Raw genomic sequence first — 14,178 nt, forward strand, 5'->3', positions numbered from 1 at the left:
TACCTCCTCTGAAAAAAACAGGCTCTACCAGTTTTCTATCCACAGCCTAAAAAATAGAGTGAATCACTAGAAAGAATTTTAGGTCATTTTAGGAAAGATCATTTTAGGATTTTATAAGCTCTGTGTAAACCACACACACAAACCATAAAGAAATATTTCTGTATCAACAGCTATCAACTTCAAATAAATTAGACTGGTTGTTTGGTCAAACCTTTTGTGCTGAGCTGTTTTCAGAGTCTTCCATACCGATGGACCTGAGGAAAACAACATTGCTAGTCATATGTGACATGTATTCTACTTTTTGAAATTACAGTAGGTATTCATGTACAAACGTTCTTACCTGGGGTTTGCATCTTTCTGAGAAGAAACTGAAGAAAGCAGCAGAGGAGATGAGCTACTAAAGGTCAGCTTTATCAAAGACAAAAAAAAATAAGTTCAGAAATGGTTCAGGAAATGTAAGTGTCAGCAGCCACTCATACTCATGAACCTACACACACACACACACACACACACACACACCTCAGCATGAGCTTTATGTGTTAAAGTCTTCATCTTTACAGTCCCGTTCTGTTTTCCATCTTCGCTGTTTATCTGTGCTGATTTGTCTTCTGGGTCTGAGGAAGGCATCGTTTACATATTATTAAGCTTTACTCTAGTTAAAATACATTTATTTCATAATAAGTACAGTTAAACTATATTAACATATTTACTGACATATCGCTCGAGACTTACTGATTAAGAAATATTCCAACTTTATTCCAACTTAATGTCACTATTGATGAAGATTTTAAGAACTTTGAACAACATCAGTCTTTAAATGTGTAAAAGTGTACCTGAAGTATACTTGCAGTAGTTCCACTTTAGCACAATCAAATATACTTCAGTATCTTTAATTGGACTTTAGTCCACATGAATCAAGTTCACTGATTAAAGTACAAAATTAGTTGTTCCGATTTAGCAGACTTTCCCCCAGTTTCACAGACAAGGCTTAAGCTAATCCCTGACTAAAATGCATGTTTGAGCTGTCTCAACTGAAAATATCTTGCTCTGACATATCTTAAAATATGTCAGTTTCAATGTTCTGTGTCAAGATGCACACCTGCAATGTTTTCTTCTAAGGTATTTTTGTAAAATTTGCTTAAATATCTTAATTTAACTAAGGCCTAGTCCTGGCTTAAGCTAAACCCGTTTGTGAAACCAGGCCATCAGGTATACCTGTTTAGTATACTAAAAGTACAATTGCAAGGTATTTTTATTAAGTACAAAGAAATATGAAAATGTATTTGCAGTATACTTGGCATAAAATAAATGTATTTCAAATACAGTACATTTTAATATATTTATTTTTCACTAGGGTAGCTATCTGGAATTCAATATTTCAAAAGCTGATCATAACTCCCATCAAGTGTGATTTAATTTTAGTAAAATAATCATTCGGTTTTGATTTAATCTCATTGACATTTCCAACAAACAATGCACTCTTCATGTAACGATTTCTACCTGATCAGCAAAAGATTATCACTTAACTTTGAATAAAAATGAGCTTGTCAGAAAAAAAATAAAATAAAAATAAAAATAAACCTGTTATGCACATTTTTTTAATGCATGATTGCAGTGCCCTTTTTGTATTTTAAATATGTTCTGGCAAATCTCTTTAAAATGGTTTTGATGGGTATATAACCATTGACTATCTGATAAAACAGGCAAAAAAAGTAGTTTAAGAATTTACCTTGAACTAAAGTCATGATGTAATTCATTTGTCTGAACTTGCTGAGGAGGAGACTGAGCTCTTCTATTTGACGATCCTGGAGGGAGGAAAAAAGAATAAATAAATAATAATAATAAAAAAATTACAGACACCAAATAATAAATTTGATCACATGGCACACAAGGCAGTCTCTGCCATAGGTACTGTAAGTCCAAGTATTTGGCACATATCTGGGGAAACTGCTTCTGGCTTCAGTTCCACAGACATTCTACACACTTAAATCCATAAACACAGGGCAGTGTGAGAAACAAAGGGTCCAGTGTGCTCAAAATTACTCTTGCTCACCCTGTGAACATGGTGAGGAGAGAGTTGACCCAGTGAGCTATAATTTGGATATATCTTAAATATCTTAAAATATGTCAGTTTCATTGTTCTGTGTCAAGATGCACACCTGCAATGTTTTCTTCTAAGGTGTTTTTGTAAAATTTGCTTAATTTAACTAAGGCCTAGTCCTGGCTTAAGCTAAACCCGTTTGTGAAACCAGGCCATCAGGTATACCTGTTTAGTATACTAAAAGTACAATTGCATGGTATTTTTATTAAGTACAAAAAAAATATGAAAATGTATTTGTAGTATACTTGGCATAAAATAAATGCATTTCAAATACAGTACATTTTCATATATTTATTTTTCACTAGGGTACCTAAATTAAAAGAAATAAACATTTGAAATATATCAGTCTGTGTGTAATGAATGAATACAGTATAATATACAAGTTTCACTTTTTGTATGGAATTAGTGAAATAAATCAACTTTTTGATGATATTCTAGTTATATGACCAGCACCTGTATATATATATATATATATATATGTGTGTGTGTGTGTGTGTGTGTTTAAAGTAAAAAAAAAAAATTTAAAATCCTACTTTTTCATCATTTGCTTCAATAAGTGATTCCATTCCTGTCTTCAGCCTTTGTAGCTCCTGATCTGTTGACAGACAGACAAAAACAAAAACAAAAAAAGAAAGAAAGAAAGAAAAGAAAAAAAGAAATAAACAATTTATGGGACAGCCATGCACAAACTATATATTTAAGATCTGCAAGATTGTTTACAGTGTCTAGTAACTTCAGTCTAGAATTTAATAAACCTCACAAATGTTTAAGATCTACTTCCCTGAACATAATTAAAATATACAGACATAGAAAACAGGAATTACACTGATCTTACTTTTCCATGGAAAGCCAAGTGGAGCAATAAATGGTAATATAAACTTCATTTTAGAGTCACCAGTTCACAAGACACTTACACAGGCATGAGTTTATGGGGTCACATAAAACAATAAAAAACAAGTGAGAACTTGCACAATCAAATGAAATGAGTTTTATGTACGCAGATGAATTCTGCATTAATCTTTCTAGCAATTTAATTGGACTTGTGTAATATAAACAAGCTTACGTTTGGTGTTGAGTCTCCTTCTGTATATCTCCTCTAATGGTGAGTGAATGGTAGTAAGGAAAAAGAAACATTGTTAGCTACCACACCACACAGCATACACATATGGCAATTACTAATAACTGCTGTCAACATTAGTGATTGACCGATATGTATTTTTCAAAGGCTAATTGCAAAATCTAAAGAGCAAGGGAGGTAATGGCCAGTGTAATGCAGATATAATTTAAAGGCTAAGTGTGCAATTTCAGTGCCACTATAACATCACAAAAGGGAATTACAAGAATAATGACAATGTGCTCCCGAAATTGTGTGCTGTCAGTGTATGCTCTATATTTAATGAAGAACTTATTCTCTGCCATTTATAAAGTATGCTCTATAAAGTCTGCAACATCAGCCATGCTTTTCAGAACCTCGTTCGGAAGCAGCAAGTCACTTAGCTATGTTTTCCCTACTATTATATGAATACTGCATTTTTGGACATACTACTCATACTGCTATTCATATATAGTACTGTATGTAACTAACAACATCTGGATGCAAAAACTGCATGCGAAACTGAGTGCATATGGAATGCATGCATTCCCTGAACTCTCTCACTGTCCCTCATTAGTCGGACAAACAACTGATTTAAACACAGCAGATATAATACTTTTGCTACTTAGCCAAGTGCACACAGTTATGGGACAAATTATCTCAAATTGAGAAATATCGGCCTATCACTAATTAACATGCATTGACCTGCACAACTAATTAGACACAGCTGTAAAAAATACAAAGGGCTAAATAGCCTTTAACATTAGTATTGACTGCATCAGGGCAAGCCTTAAGATGGATTTGAGAGAGAAAGCAGCACCTCTTTCTGCGCTGTCTACAGACACTGGAGCTCTGGAGAGCAGCTGAGCCTGTAGACTCTCTATCTCAGAGTTCTTACAGCTCAGCAGTTGCTGTAAACTCATGATCTCTGCCTGAGAGAGTAAAAACACTTCATTATGATATAGCCAAAAATGTACAAATGAATTAATTAAAATGATATGCATGAATAAAAAGGCAAAGTAAATATTTACAAGAGTATAAAAAGGACATTATAGAAAGCAGAGACATTGCTACATTGACCACAGCTGATCAGAACATGAGTTAGATTGGAATATGTGAACAACAACTTTGGGACAAAATGTGTGCCTTTGTGATTCACAATCACATTTGTGCTGCAGTACCTGTGTCACCTTGAGCTTCTGCTCGTACTGCATCTTCTCCTGCTCCAGCTCTTCAATTCGATGCTTGAGCATCTTGAGCTCCTGAAGCAGGTTCTGTGTAATAATGCACACACCAGTAATGAATAGTGTAATATGGGAATAAATAATGTCCCCACGTAAAAAAAAAAAAAAAAAAAAAAAAAACAATTAAGTATTGTAATACATTGTTGTAATACATCATGGTTACCATGGTCTATTTAGGCAGGGTTGTCCAATCCTGTTCCTGGATAAATACCTTCCGGCTGTCACATGATTGTGCAGGTCTGCTTGGGTTTTGTTCTAGTTTTCCTTGTTCCTGTGTTTAACCCAATATTTTTTTGTTCCAATTTTCCCACCACTGGTTAATTTCTATGGTTTCAGAACTGTAGTTCACAGATGTTTCTGCTTACCCTGATTTGTTCTCTGTGTATTTAAGCCCTGTGTTTACTTCAGTTGAGTTGTCCATTATTTTTGCATATTTTTTTTTGTTGTCCAGTCTCATGTTTCATGCATCCTGTGTTTTGTTCAATAAATTTTAATATTGTTGCAAATAGATCCTGCTTCAACTACTACATTTACAACCAGCTGTGATACCAGCAGAGTCTAGGGCTACATTCCAGTTCACTTTTTTTATGCCCTTCACTCACTAACTTCATTCCGTCTCGTTGACTCGGATGTATGACATTGATTAAGTTACATGAGTGCCCACTACTGGCGGAACCCTTGGAATGGGCTGAATTGGAACATCCTAAGCCCTTGATCGCTTAGAAAATTTGTTCGGTGCAGCATTCTATATGTATATAGGTGTGTTTGGGCTGTTATAAATGTGATGCGATCTAGGAAAACCCAACACATGGTGAAATTTGACCTTTTTTAGGTATTGATACTATATGAAAGATTTAAGCCCTTTCCAAAACTGTTTTTATTTTGTCCATAGCTTGAACGTAACAAAAGTTATGGCTATCTGAAGTTGGCTGATAGCTATGATTTTCTGGAATGGAATTTGGAGAAAAACGGGATTAAAGTGAGACGGGTTTCACTTCTACTTAACGATTTACACTAACAGACTAACGTTACCCTGAAGAGGACAGTTTTCCGCTGTTTATCATGATGGACATAGTCTTTAGATAGCACGAATAGTGTACCTTGTAGTTTACATTTTTAGAAAAGAGAGCGCAGCACACCTGCGCATATAACAGACTGTCAACGGACTCCTCCTCTTTAGTAACTTCATCATCCGATCCTTCATCTCTGGATATGAAATAGTTCATTATAACATCTTTTAGGACACTGACATCACCATGATTGAGCAGACTGAGACGAGCAAGATCATCTAAGTGAGCAGCATCAGACTGTGTTGTTTTCTTGCGCTCCGCATCTCACAATATTTAAAAAATAAATAAATAAATAAACTTTGCGTGCCATAGTTTACACATGACTGGCGGGAAAAGTGCATTGATGCACCTTTATTATATATGTTACGTGGTTTATTTTGATAGGTTAACTGTTTAAGAGAAAGAACCTCTGCAGCGTGTTCTTAACATGAGAGAAAGACAGTCTTTTCTGCATGTTGCAATAAATCACAATTTTTCTGCACTGAACAAGCAAATTTTGCCAATATATTTTCAGAGATGATAGACAAGATGTTACAGAATAATAACTGAATGAAACCCTAATTTTGACAAAAATTGACATTCTACCTATTTTTCAAATTTTCTGCAAATGTCCCAGGCGACATCTGATGGGTTTTCCCAGATCGTATATAGATTCTATATATTATAGAGTTTTTTGGGTGGGGGTAAATTAAACGTGATTTGTGATGATGTCATAGCCGTATTGCATTGTGATCTATAGAGCGGCCTGAAGTGTGCATATGAAGCAGACTCGGTCCCTCAGTCAAAATCGAGGGGTTGAGGGTATTTCCATGTAAACTCCCATTGTCCACTTGACGAAGTGGAACGTGCTTCAAAATGACGGCGGGGATTCCCCCGGGGGTAAGTGCTTAGGGAAGTTCGCGAGTGCATGTCTAAAAGTGAACTGTACGCAGCCTAGGTCCAACCCTACACCAACACACCAGTCTTAATTAGCTGGTTCAGGTGTGTTTGATTACAGTAGGGTAGGAGCAGAACTTTACAGGAAGATGGATCTGCAGGAACAGGACTGGCCACCCTTCTGGTAAACAATAGAAAGGGTTAAACAATAGAAAATATTGCTTTTTCAAGCAATTTAGACATAACTACAGCCAAAAAAAAATAAAAATAAATAATAAATAAATCTACTGACAGATAAGAGACAGCACAGTTTATGCACTACCAATCATTCCAAGACCTTCCCAGAACTTCTTACGCAATTATATACTGTATGCTACTGTATAAGCCATTCATTTGATTTAAAATGAATAGTTTAATAGCCAAATTCTAGGTGTAGAATTACATTTTCCAAATTTAAAAAAGAGCTTGCTGAATTAGAAAATAAACTTTTAAGATGGCAATGGGAAATGCATCTAGCAATACTGTTTTGTCAGGCTATCTTGATGAAGTTAGCTAGTGACTGCATATATAGTATGGGATTTGGTAATGCTAGAACATGGGCCAGTAGCCTAAACTTATCCACCATGTTAAGACTGTGTCTAAAGAGCTAGTTTGACCAACTAACGGTTGCCAAGGGGTATCAGTCTTCCTTTTCCAATACAAATAAGAACAATCTACCTTTTCATAACTGAATTTAAAAAGTTATGACCAGTCTTTAAAATAAATAAATAAATAAATAAAAATAGATGACTAACTTTTTTAAGACTAGTCTAAACAGTTTATGCAGCTGGCCTCATAAAACACAGCAATAAATTGTCTGACAAGAAATTGCATTTAAAAAACAACAACAACAACAAATCACAGACTCATTCTATTACACAGTTTACAGTACTTGATCCCAGTAAGATGTCTGCATAAACAGCTGAAAAACAGTTCATTCTAAATTCTGTGCGCAACATGTTCAAATGGTTAAACATTATTTTAAAATAAAGTCACTGATGAGCTCTATTAGAAATCATACTAAAACAAACACTATTGATCAATAACAATGCATAAGTATAGAAAGATGCCATCCATTTAATACAAAACAATTCTAACTGTTGCACTTTATTTTGATTGTCCATGTCCACTTTAGACAATCTACAAAATATAAGTAACTTTGCAATCACTTTTCCACTAACACTCTTTAGACTATTAGGTTAGGGTTAGGGTTAGAGTTAGTAGAATACGTTGATATATACTTGCAAAGTTACTTACAGTTAGCATAAGGCTTGTTGAGGGACCATCAAAATAAATTTTTTGCAGAAATTAAGCAGACTGTCTACTAATACTTTTTGTCTGGTAGTTGTCATGAAGTTGCAAAGTTACTTATATCTCATATACTCATATCTAAAATGGGCTGTTCAAAATAAAGTGTTACTAATTTGGACACCATTTCATAAACACAAACTATGTTTGTTTTTTTTTGTGTTTTGCAGATTACAGACTATGACTTTAAACCTGTCAGATCCAAAGGGTGTCCACAATTATTTATTTCACATTTCCACAGTGTTTAAATGTGTCCAGGTCTCAGACCCACCGCTGGCTTTGGCTCAGTCAGAGAGGCATGTGCTGGCTCACTGCCACAACTTTCCCCTGGGACCATCTCCGCTGGCTTCTCTTGGATCTTACTAGAGATTTCCTGTCGAATCCTACACATCTGCTCCTGAAGCTCGCTAATCAGATTCACTACACTCTGTCAGAAAGGAATAGCATTAGGGAAGAATGGATAAAAGAAGGTAAGAGAAAGTGGAAAGAATGGATTATGGGAAGCAGACATGCAGTATTTTCCTCCTGTCTGTGTTCTGCGGGTTGCTTGAATAATTAGATTATTAAATCACTTGTCTCCTTTGTGTTTTCTAGATGTAACCTCTGATATATCCTTTCCTCTTGTGCTTTTCTCTTCCCAACCATTATAAATAATGAATGGTAACATCATTTTATATGTATAATAATTATCAGTCAGTGTCATTACACATAAACACAGTTTAGTACCACTACAAACAACAGATTCATAGTTTAAATATAAGTGTTATATATTTTGTATATATATATACCTAAACTTACTACCTTTCTAACTATTAATGAGCAGCAAATTATGAGTTTTTTGAGGCAAAAGGCATAGTTCTGTAGTTACTTAACCCCTTACCAGTCACCCCCCATTTTCGGCATGGAGATAGAAATGACATACCCAAAATAAAAACGTTTCTGCTCATGATTCTTTCTGGCTAGATAACTAATCAACATATGTTCACAAAGCTGAGAATTGATCCCCAAACTAAATTATGACCAATCGAGAAAAAAAAAAAAAAAAAAAAAAAAAAAAAAAAAAAAAAAAAAAAAAAAAAAAAAATATATATATATATATATATATATATAATAAACTGTGGTCTATCATTTTATACAATACAAATGTAGTATTTGTTGTTTGTTTGTTTGTTTGTTTTAACAAGGTGAGTACTCAATAACCAAAACTAAAAGTTATGCATAATCATGAGAGCATGCTATTTCTTACAAATTAGTGTTTCTTTCATTCTGCTTTTCCAGGACACTCTGTTGGTTTAATACAATGGAACATTTCAGGATCATTCATAAACATCACTCAACAGCTCATCTACTAGCCTTTTAAACAAACCGCAATGAGAAAACATGCTGTCTGCTCCTATCAGCTTGGGCTTTCTGAAATATTCTTTTAAACGAGTAAATATCTCACTGACCCATTTCACACAAGCCAAGGTCTCAAATATAAGAGCTTTTGTTAAAGAGCCAAGTGACTAAATTTCTTTTCCAGGATATACTGTATGGGTAATCATGATTTGAACACAAACCAGTTTCCAATGTGGTGTTTGAAATAACTTCATCGTCTGAGTACTAATCTTTAAAAACATATCAAGTTAACTCACAATTTAATGCATAAAGCTGTCGTTAGCTGAGGAACTTGGCTTTCCAGTGTGAACCATAATGGCTTCATAACCTATAATAACCCCTTAACTTTTAGTATGTCAGGCACCAAAAGTTGTGACAAAAATAACTGTAACTTTCAAAAGCAAAGACAGCCATGAAGTTTATAAAGTAAAATAATAATAATAATAATAATAATAATAATAATAATAATAATAATAATAATAATAATAATAACCTGTCAAACACAGACTCCTGTAGCATCTTTTACAGCAAAGGAGCATGTGTTCTAATAAAAGTTAAAAATGTTGTACTGTCGTCTCCAGCACGTGGATAAAATAACTTTCATGTGAGACGCCATGTGACACCAACAGCATGGTAAACTAGATGATAAACTGGCCTATCTATATCAGGTAGAAAGCCAGGACCTCGTGAGTGAGGAAGAGAGAGAGAGAGAGAGAGAGAGAGAGAGTGCTCACGGGTGGATTGGTGTCATTCTTTAACTGTGTGAAGCCCAGCAGTTGTCAGACATCACACTGAGGTCATTCTTAACACTCTATCCCTGCTAAAAACACTCTGGCTTTTCATTTAGACTAGACTGTTCAAGACCATTACATAGAAATTTGTCTGCTTGTATTGCATGAGGCCGATAATGGTTAAATGAAAGGTACACAACCACACAAACACACACAGCTTATGCCAGCACATCGTAATGTCAGAGGAAAGGTATATTTTAGATCAACCAGTTTGTCCCACAGTAGTTACTCTGAACATAGTAATTACATGAAAATAGAACACTGTAAATTAAAAGACACAAATTATTTGACGTAAGTCAAAACAGCAGGGTTTTTTTTTCTTCTAGAAAATAGATAACAGAGTTTACAAGACTTTAAGAGACAAGACTTTGTTTACAAGACTGAAAAATTTAATGATATATGGCGCTTTTGAGATTATTGGTCAAAAACTGAGCTTACTTGGTCCCTTAACAGTTTTTGTTGTTGTTGTTGTTGTTGTTGTTCTTGCATGTGAACATAGGTTACATCATTTCATTTCAGCAATTTTGAGTACATATCAGTGCCACTCTGCTCCAGATCTGTGGTAAAATTGGATCTGAATTGGATCTGTGCAATTCACAAAGTTCTATGTTATATATATATATATATATATATATATATATATATATATATATATATATATATATATATATATATATATATATATATATATATTATGTCTATATAATTCAATACACTACATATCCACTGGTTGTAGCCTAAATAAGTTAGCTTCAGGGGGGGTATAAGACCACATTGTATACAGACTATAGTCTTCTATCTGCATCTCTTAATCCATTTTGGGTGCAATCAGAATCTGTTGAGTTTTATCTTAGATTTTATAAGAGTTTTACCTCAGCTTTATGTTGTCTCTCAGCACTCTTGATGTGTTTCTCTTCCATGTTCCCCAGCTTCAGTTTTAGACAGGACACTTCCTCCATCAACCCCAGCTTCTGTGACTCTAGAGAACTCCTGTTCAGAAGCTCCTATGAGAGTCCACACACAAATGTAAACACATGCACATGCACACAAATGAAGGAAACTAAGGAACTGGACTCTTAAAGAGGCACAAAGTCCGTTCAAAATCTCTGTACTTTGCTGTCCCACAATGGCTAAATATACACAGGTTATGAGGGCTATATTTACCCACTTCTCTCGCAGGGACTGACACATGAGAGAGAGCATGAGACAGATCTTGAAAGTTCTGATCGTAGTGGGAAAAGTGCATTACATTTGATTATAGTAAACAGAATGGGTGTAAAAACACCAACACAGAATCAAAGATAAAACAATTAAATAAAACTACATTTAGTCATTTAGCAGACACCTTTATCCAAAGCGACTTACAAATGAGGACAATAGAAGCAATCAAAACTAACAAAAGAGCAACAATAAGTGCAAATGATAAGTCTCAGTCAGCCTAACACAGTACACTTAGCAAGTTTATATATATATATATATATATATATATATATATATATATATATATATACACACACACACACACACACACACAAAGAAAAACAGGTAGATAGAATAGAAGAAATATAAAGCTAGTGTTTTTTCTAAAAAAAAAAAGAAGATAAATAGATAAAGTAGAATTAAAATAGAATAGAAAGTGCTAGGAGTTAGAGGGTCAGATTAAGATGGAACAGATGTGTTTTTAGTCGTTTCTTGAAGATGGCTAAGGACTCAGCTGCTCGGATTGAGTTGGGCAGGTCATTCCACCAGGAGGGAACAGTTAATGAAAAAGTCAGTGAAAGTGATTTTGTGTCTCTTTGAGATGGCCCAATAATGTGTTGTTCACTTGCAGAACGCAAGCTTCTAGAGGGCAAATAACTCTAAAGTAATGAATTTAGGTAAAGGGGTGCAGAGCCAATGCTGGTTTTGTAGGCAAATATTGATGCCTTGAATTTTATGCGAGCAGCTACCGGTAGCCAGTGCAAATTGATTGAACAGAGGTGTGACGTGTGTTCTTTTCAGCTCATTAAAGATTAATCTTGCAGTGGCATTTTGGATAAATTGTAGAGGTTTGATAGAAGTGGCTGGAAGACCTGCCAAGAGAGCATTGCAATAGTCCAGTCTGGATAGAACAAGAGCTTTAACAAGGAGTTGGGTTGCATGGTCTGAAAGAAAGGCCTGATCTTCCTTATGTTGTATAAAGCAAATCTGCAGCTTAGCAATGTAGTCTGAGAAATTCAGCTTATCAGCAATCACAACTCCAAGGTTTCTAGCTGTTTTTTAAGTAATTATGGTTGATGAGCCTAACTAGATGGTGAAATTTTAACAAAGTGATGGGTTTGTTGAAACCACAAACAGTTCTGTCTTAGCCAGGATAAGCTGAAGGTGATGGTCCGTCATTTAACAAGAAATGTCTGTTAGACATGCTGAGATGCGAGAAGCTGTTGTACATACCTGTGTGAAACAGTATTTTTCAATTTGAAGATGATCAAATACAAATACACATCAACACTAAATAAAGATCACCTGAATGCTTGTTTTAAACATGCTACCAGCAGCTACAGCCCAATAGACTGGCTGATTTGTTTCAATGCAAATCAACTGAATAAGTGGTCGATTTATAAAATAAAACTTTGAGAACCCTTGGTGTAAAACATAAAAGCAGTGTCTTGCCTTCTTTGATCTTGATGGTTAAACTCAGACACTGAACATAAATCTATTTCACAATACAGAAGCCCCAAAAAACATTTCAAAATGTCAGTAGCTTGTGCTGAAGAGTTTTACGTGAGCTCCAAGTCTTTCAAAGACAGCATATGGAAAATATTAGGCCCATGTCACTGGAATAGCAGTTGCCTTTGAAGGCCAAAACCTCAATGACCACAGCCACATGCCCTGAAAAGCTTCCCATCTGAAGACTGGAGATTTAATCAACCAAAGAGTTTTCAAAGCAAAGGTGAGTTAAACAGAAATATGCAATTAGCTTATGAGAAAAATAAATAAATTTACAAGCAGCGGAATGTCAATTTTGTCCTTGAAAAATGGTATGGATGTCTTACCATGCCTCGAAAGATTTTATCTTCATAAATGGTCCTAATGCCTCTAGCAGGTCTACTAAAACGTCAAAGCTTCAAGACAACTTTGCTTCTCTCTTACTTCTTACTTTCATACAACATTGTTTTTTTTTTTTTTTTTTTTTTTTTTACTGGACACTGGCTGATTACAGAAGAAAAAGCAGGTTACCTGCTTTTAGCTAATTCCCAAGCCAATTTGAATGTCCATGTCAATGCCGGCTCTGGAACACCACCACTACTTATATTTATATATTTATATATTTAAATATTTGAGTTGCCAAGGTGATGTGATGACCAGTTTCCTGGAATCCCACCGAAGAATTTCCACACAGATGCCAAAGTTGCTTTTCAGGCACATCAGGTGCAGATTTTTTCTCTTAATGTGAGCAATTAGATTCCTTTTAAATCATAGCTGTTTAAAGACTAAAATTATAGGAACCACATTTTTATATTTTCTGAATCACAAATGCCCAATGTCAAGTCTCTATGGTATTCAGATCTATAGATATGGCTCAGGTCTCTGAAAATAGGATCACTGTCAAAAAAGTGACAAGTCAACTAAGAAACCTACTGCCTTCAGAAACCCGAACTCTTTAATGCATGACCGCTCCAGGCCGTCCCAGTCAGTGTGAAGGAATGTACGCTGGATAAACAGCAGATGACTAATGATGTAAATGTGTGAATATTTTAGTGCTCTTTACATTTTGCGCAACACATATCAGCATTGGTTGCTTTTTGAATCTGACAGAGTCTAATGCATACTTTGCAAAGTGGCAAATACTTTGATGGATTTACTGTAATTATTCAGTGTTTGAATAAATTCTAATACAAACAGGAAAATGAAAATAATTTGTATATATAATGTATTATATATATATATATATATATATATATATATATATATATATATATATATATTACTACCTGTTGAAGCATCTCCTCAGTGGAGTTGAGCTTGTGCTGATATTCACCAAGAGAATTCTCCAGGTGTCTGATCTTCTCTCCCTGAGCCTCCACCTGATCTGTCAACACACCCACCTGAGGAACAGGTTTAATTTAAGTTTCATTTGAGGTTCATCATCTTTGTCCATTGTCCTTCTAAAGTTTATCCCAGGTATGAAAAAAGTAAAGTATAAATTATTCAGAGTCTAATCACACTCATTATTCTATTCCTAATTAGACTGAATATACATATACTAGTGCTTTCAAACAATTATTCATGATTAATT

At 34.8% G+C, this 14,178-nt stretch overlaps 1 protein-coding gene across 6 annotated transcripts in view; it reads right to left on the reverse strand.

The window, feature by feature from the left end:
• The window catches only part of LOC109109084 (liprin-beta-2-like), a 32,929-nt gene that overhangs the window by 12,658 nt on the left and 6,093 nt on the right, over positions 1-14,178 (reverse strand). For 2 of the 6 annotated variants that reach the window (XM_042754509.1, XM_042754513.1), the window contains 11 exons: positions 13,874-13,987; positions 10,772-10,903; positions 8,003-8,158; positions 4,376-4,468; positions 4,015-4,126; positions 3,165-3,197; positions 2,635-2,696; positions 1,730-1,805; positions 520-614; positions 341-408; positions 212-254 (listed from right to left, as the gene is read on the reverse strand). In XM_042754509.1, the coding sequence (XP_042610443.1) occupies positions 212-254; positions 341-408; positions 520-614; positions 1,730-1,805; positions 2,635-2,696; positions 3,165-3,197; positions 4,015-4,126; positions 4,376-4,468; positions 8,003-8,158; positions 10,772-10,903; positions 13,874-13,987 (984 nt within the window). Of the gene's footprint in view, positions 1-211; positions 255-340; positions 409-519; positions 615-1,729; positions 1,806-2,634; positions 2,697-3,164; positions 3,198-4,014; positions 4,127-4,375; positions 4,469-8,002; positions 8,159-10,771; positions 11,249-13,873; positions 13,988-14,178 lie in introns of those variants that run through there. The other 4 variants (XM_042754511.1, XM_042754510.1, XM_042754512.1 and 1 more) reach the window with 4 other exon arrangements.

Source organism: Cyprinus carpio, unplaced genomic scaffold (assembly GCF_018340385.1).
Source record: "Cyprinus carpio isolate SPL01 unplaced genomic scaffold, ASM1834038v1 S000006534, whole genome shotgun sequence".
Lineage (NCBI taxonomy): Eukaryota > Metazoa > Chordata > Actinopteri > Cypriniformes > Cyprinidae > Cyprinus > Cyprinus carpio.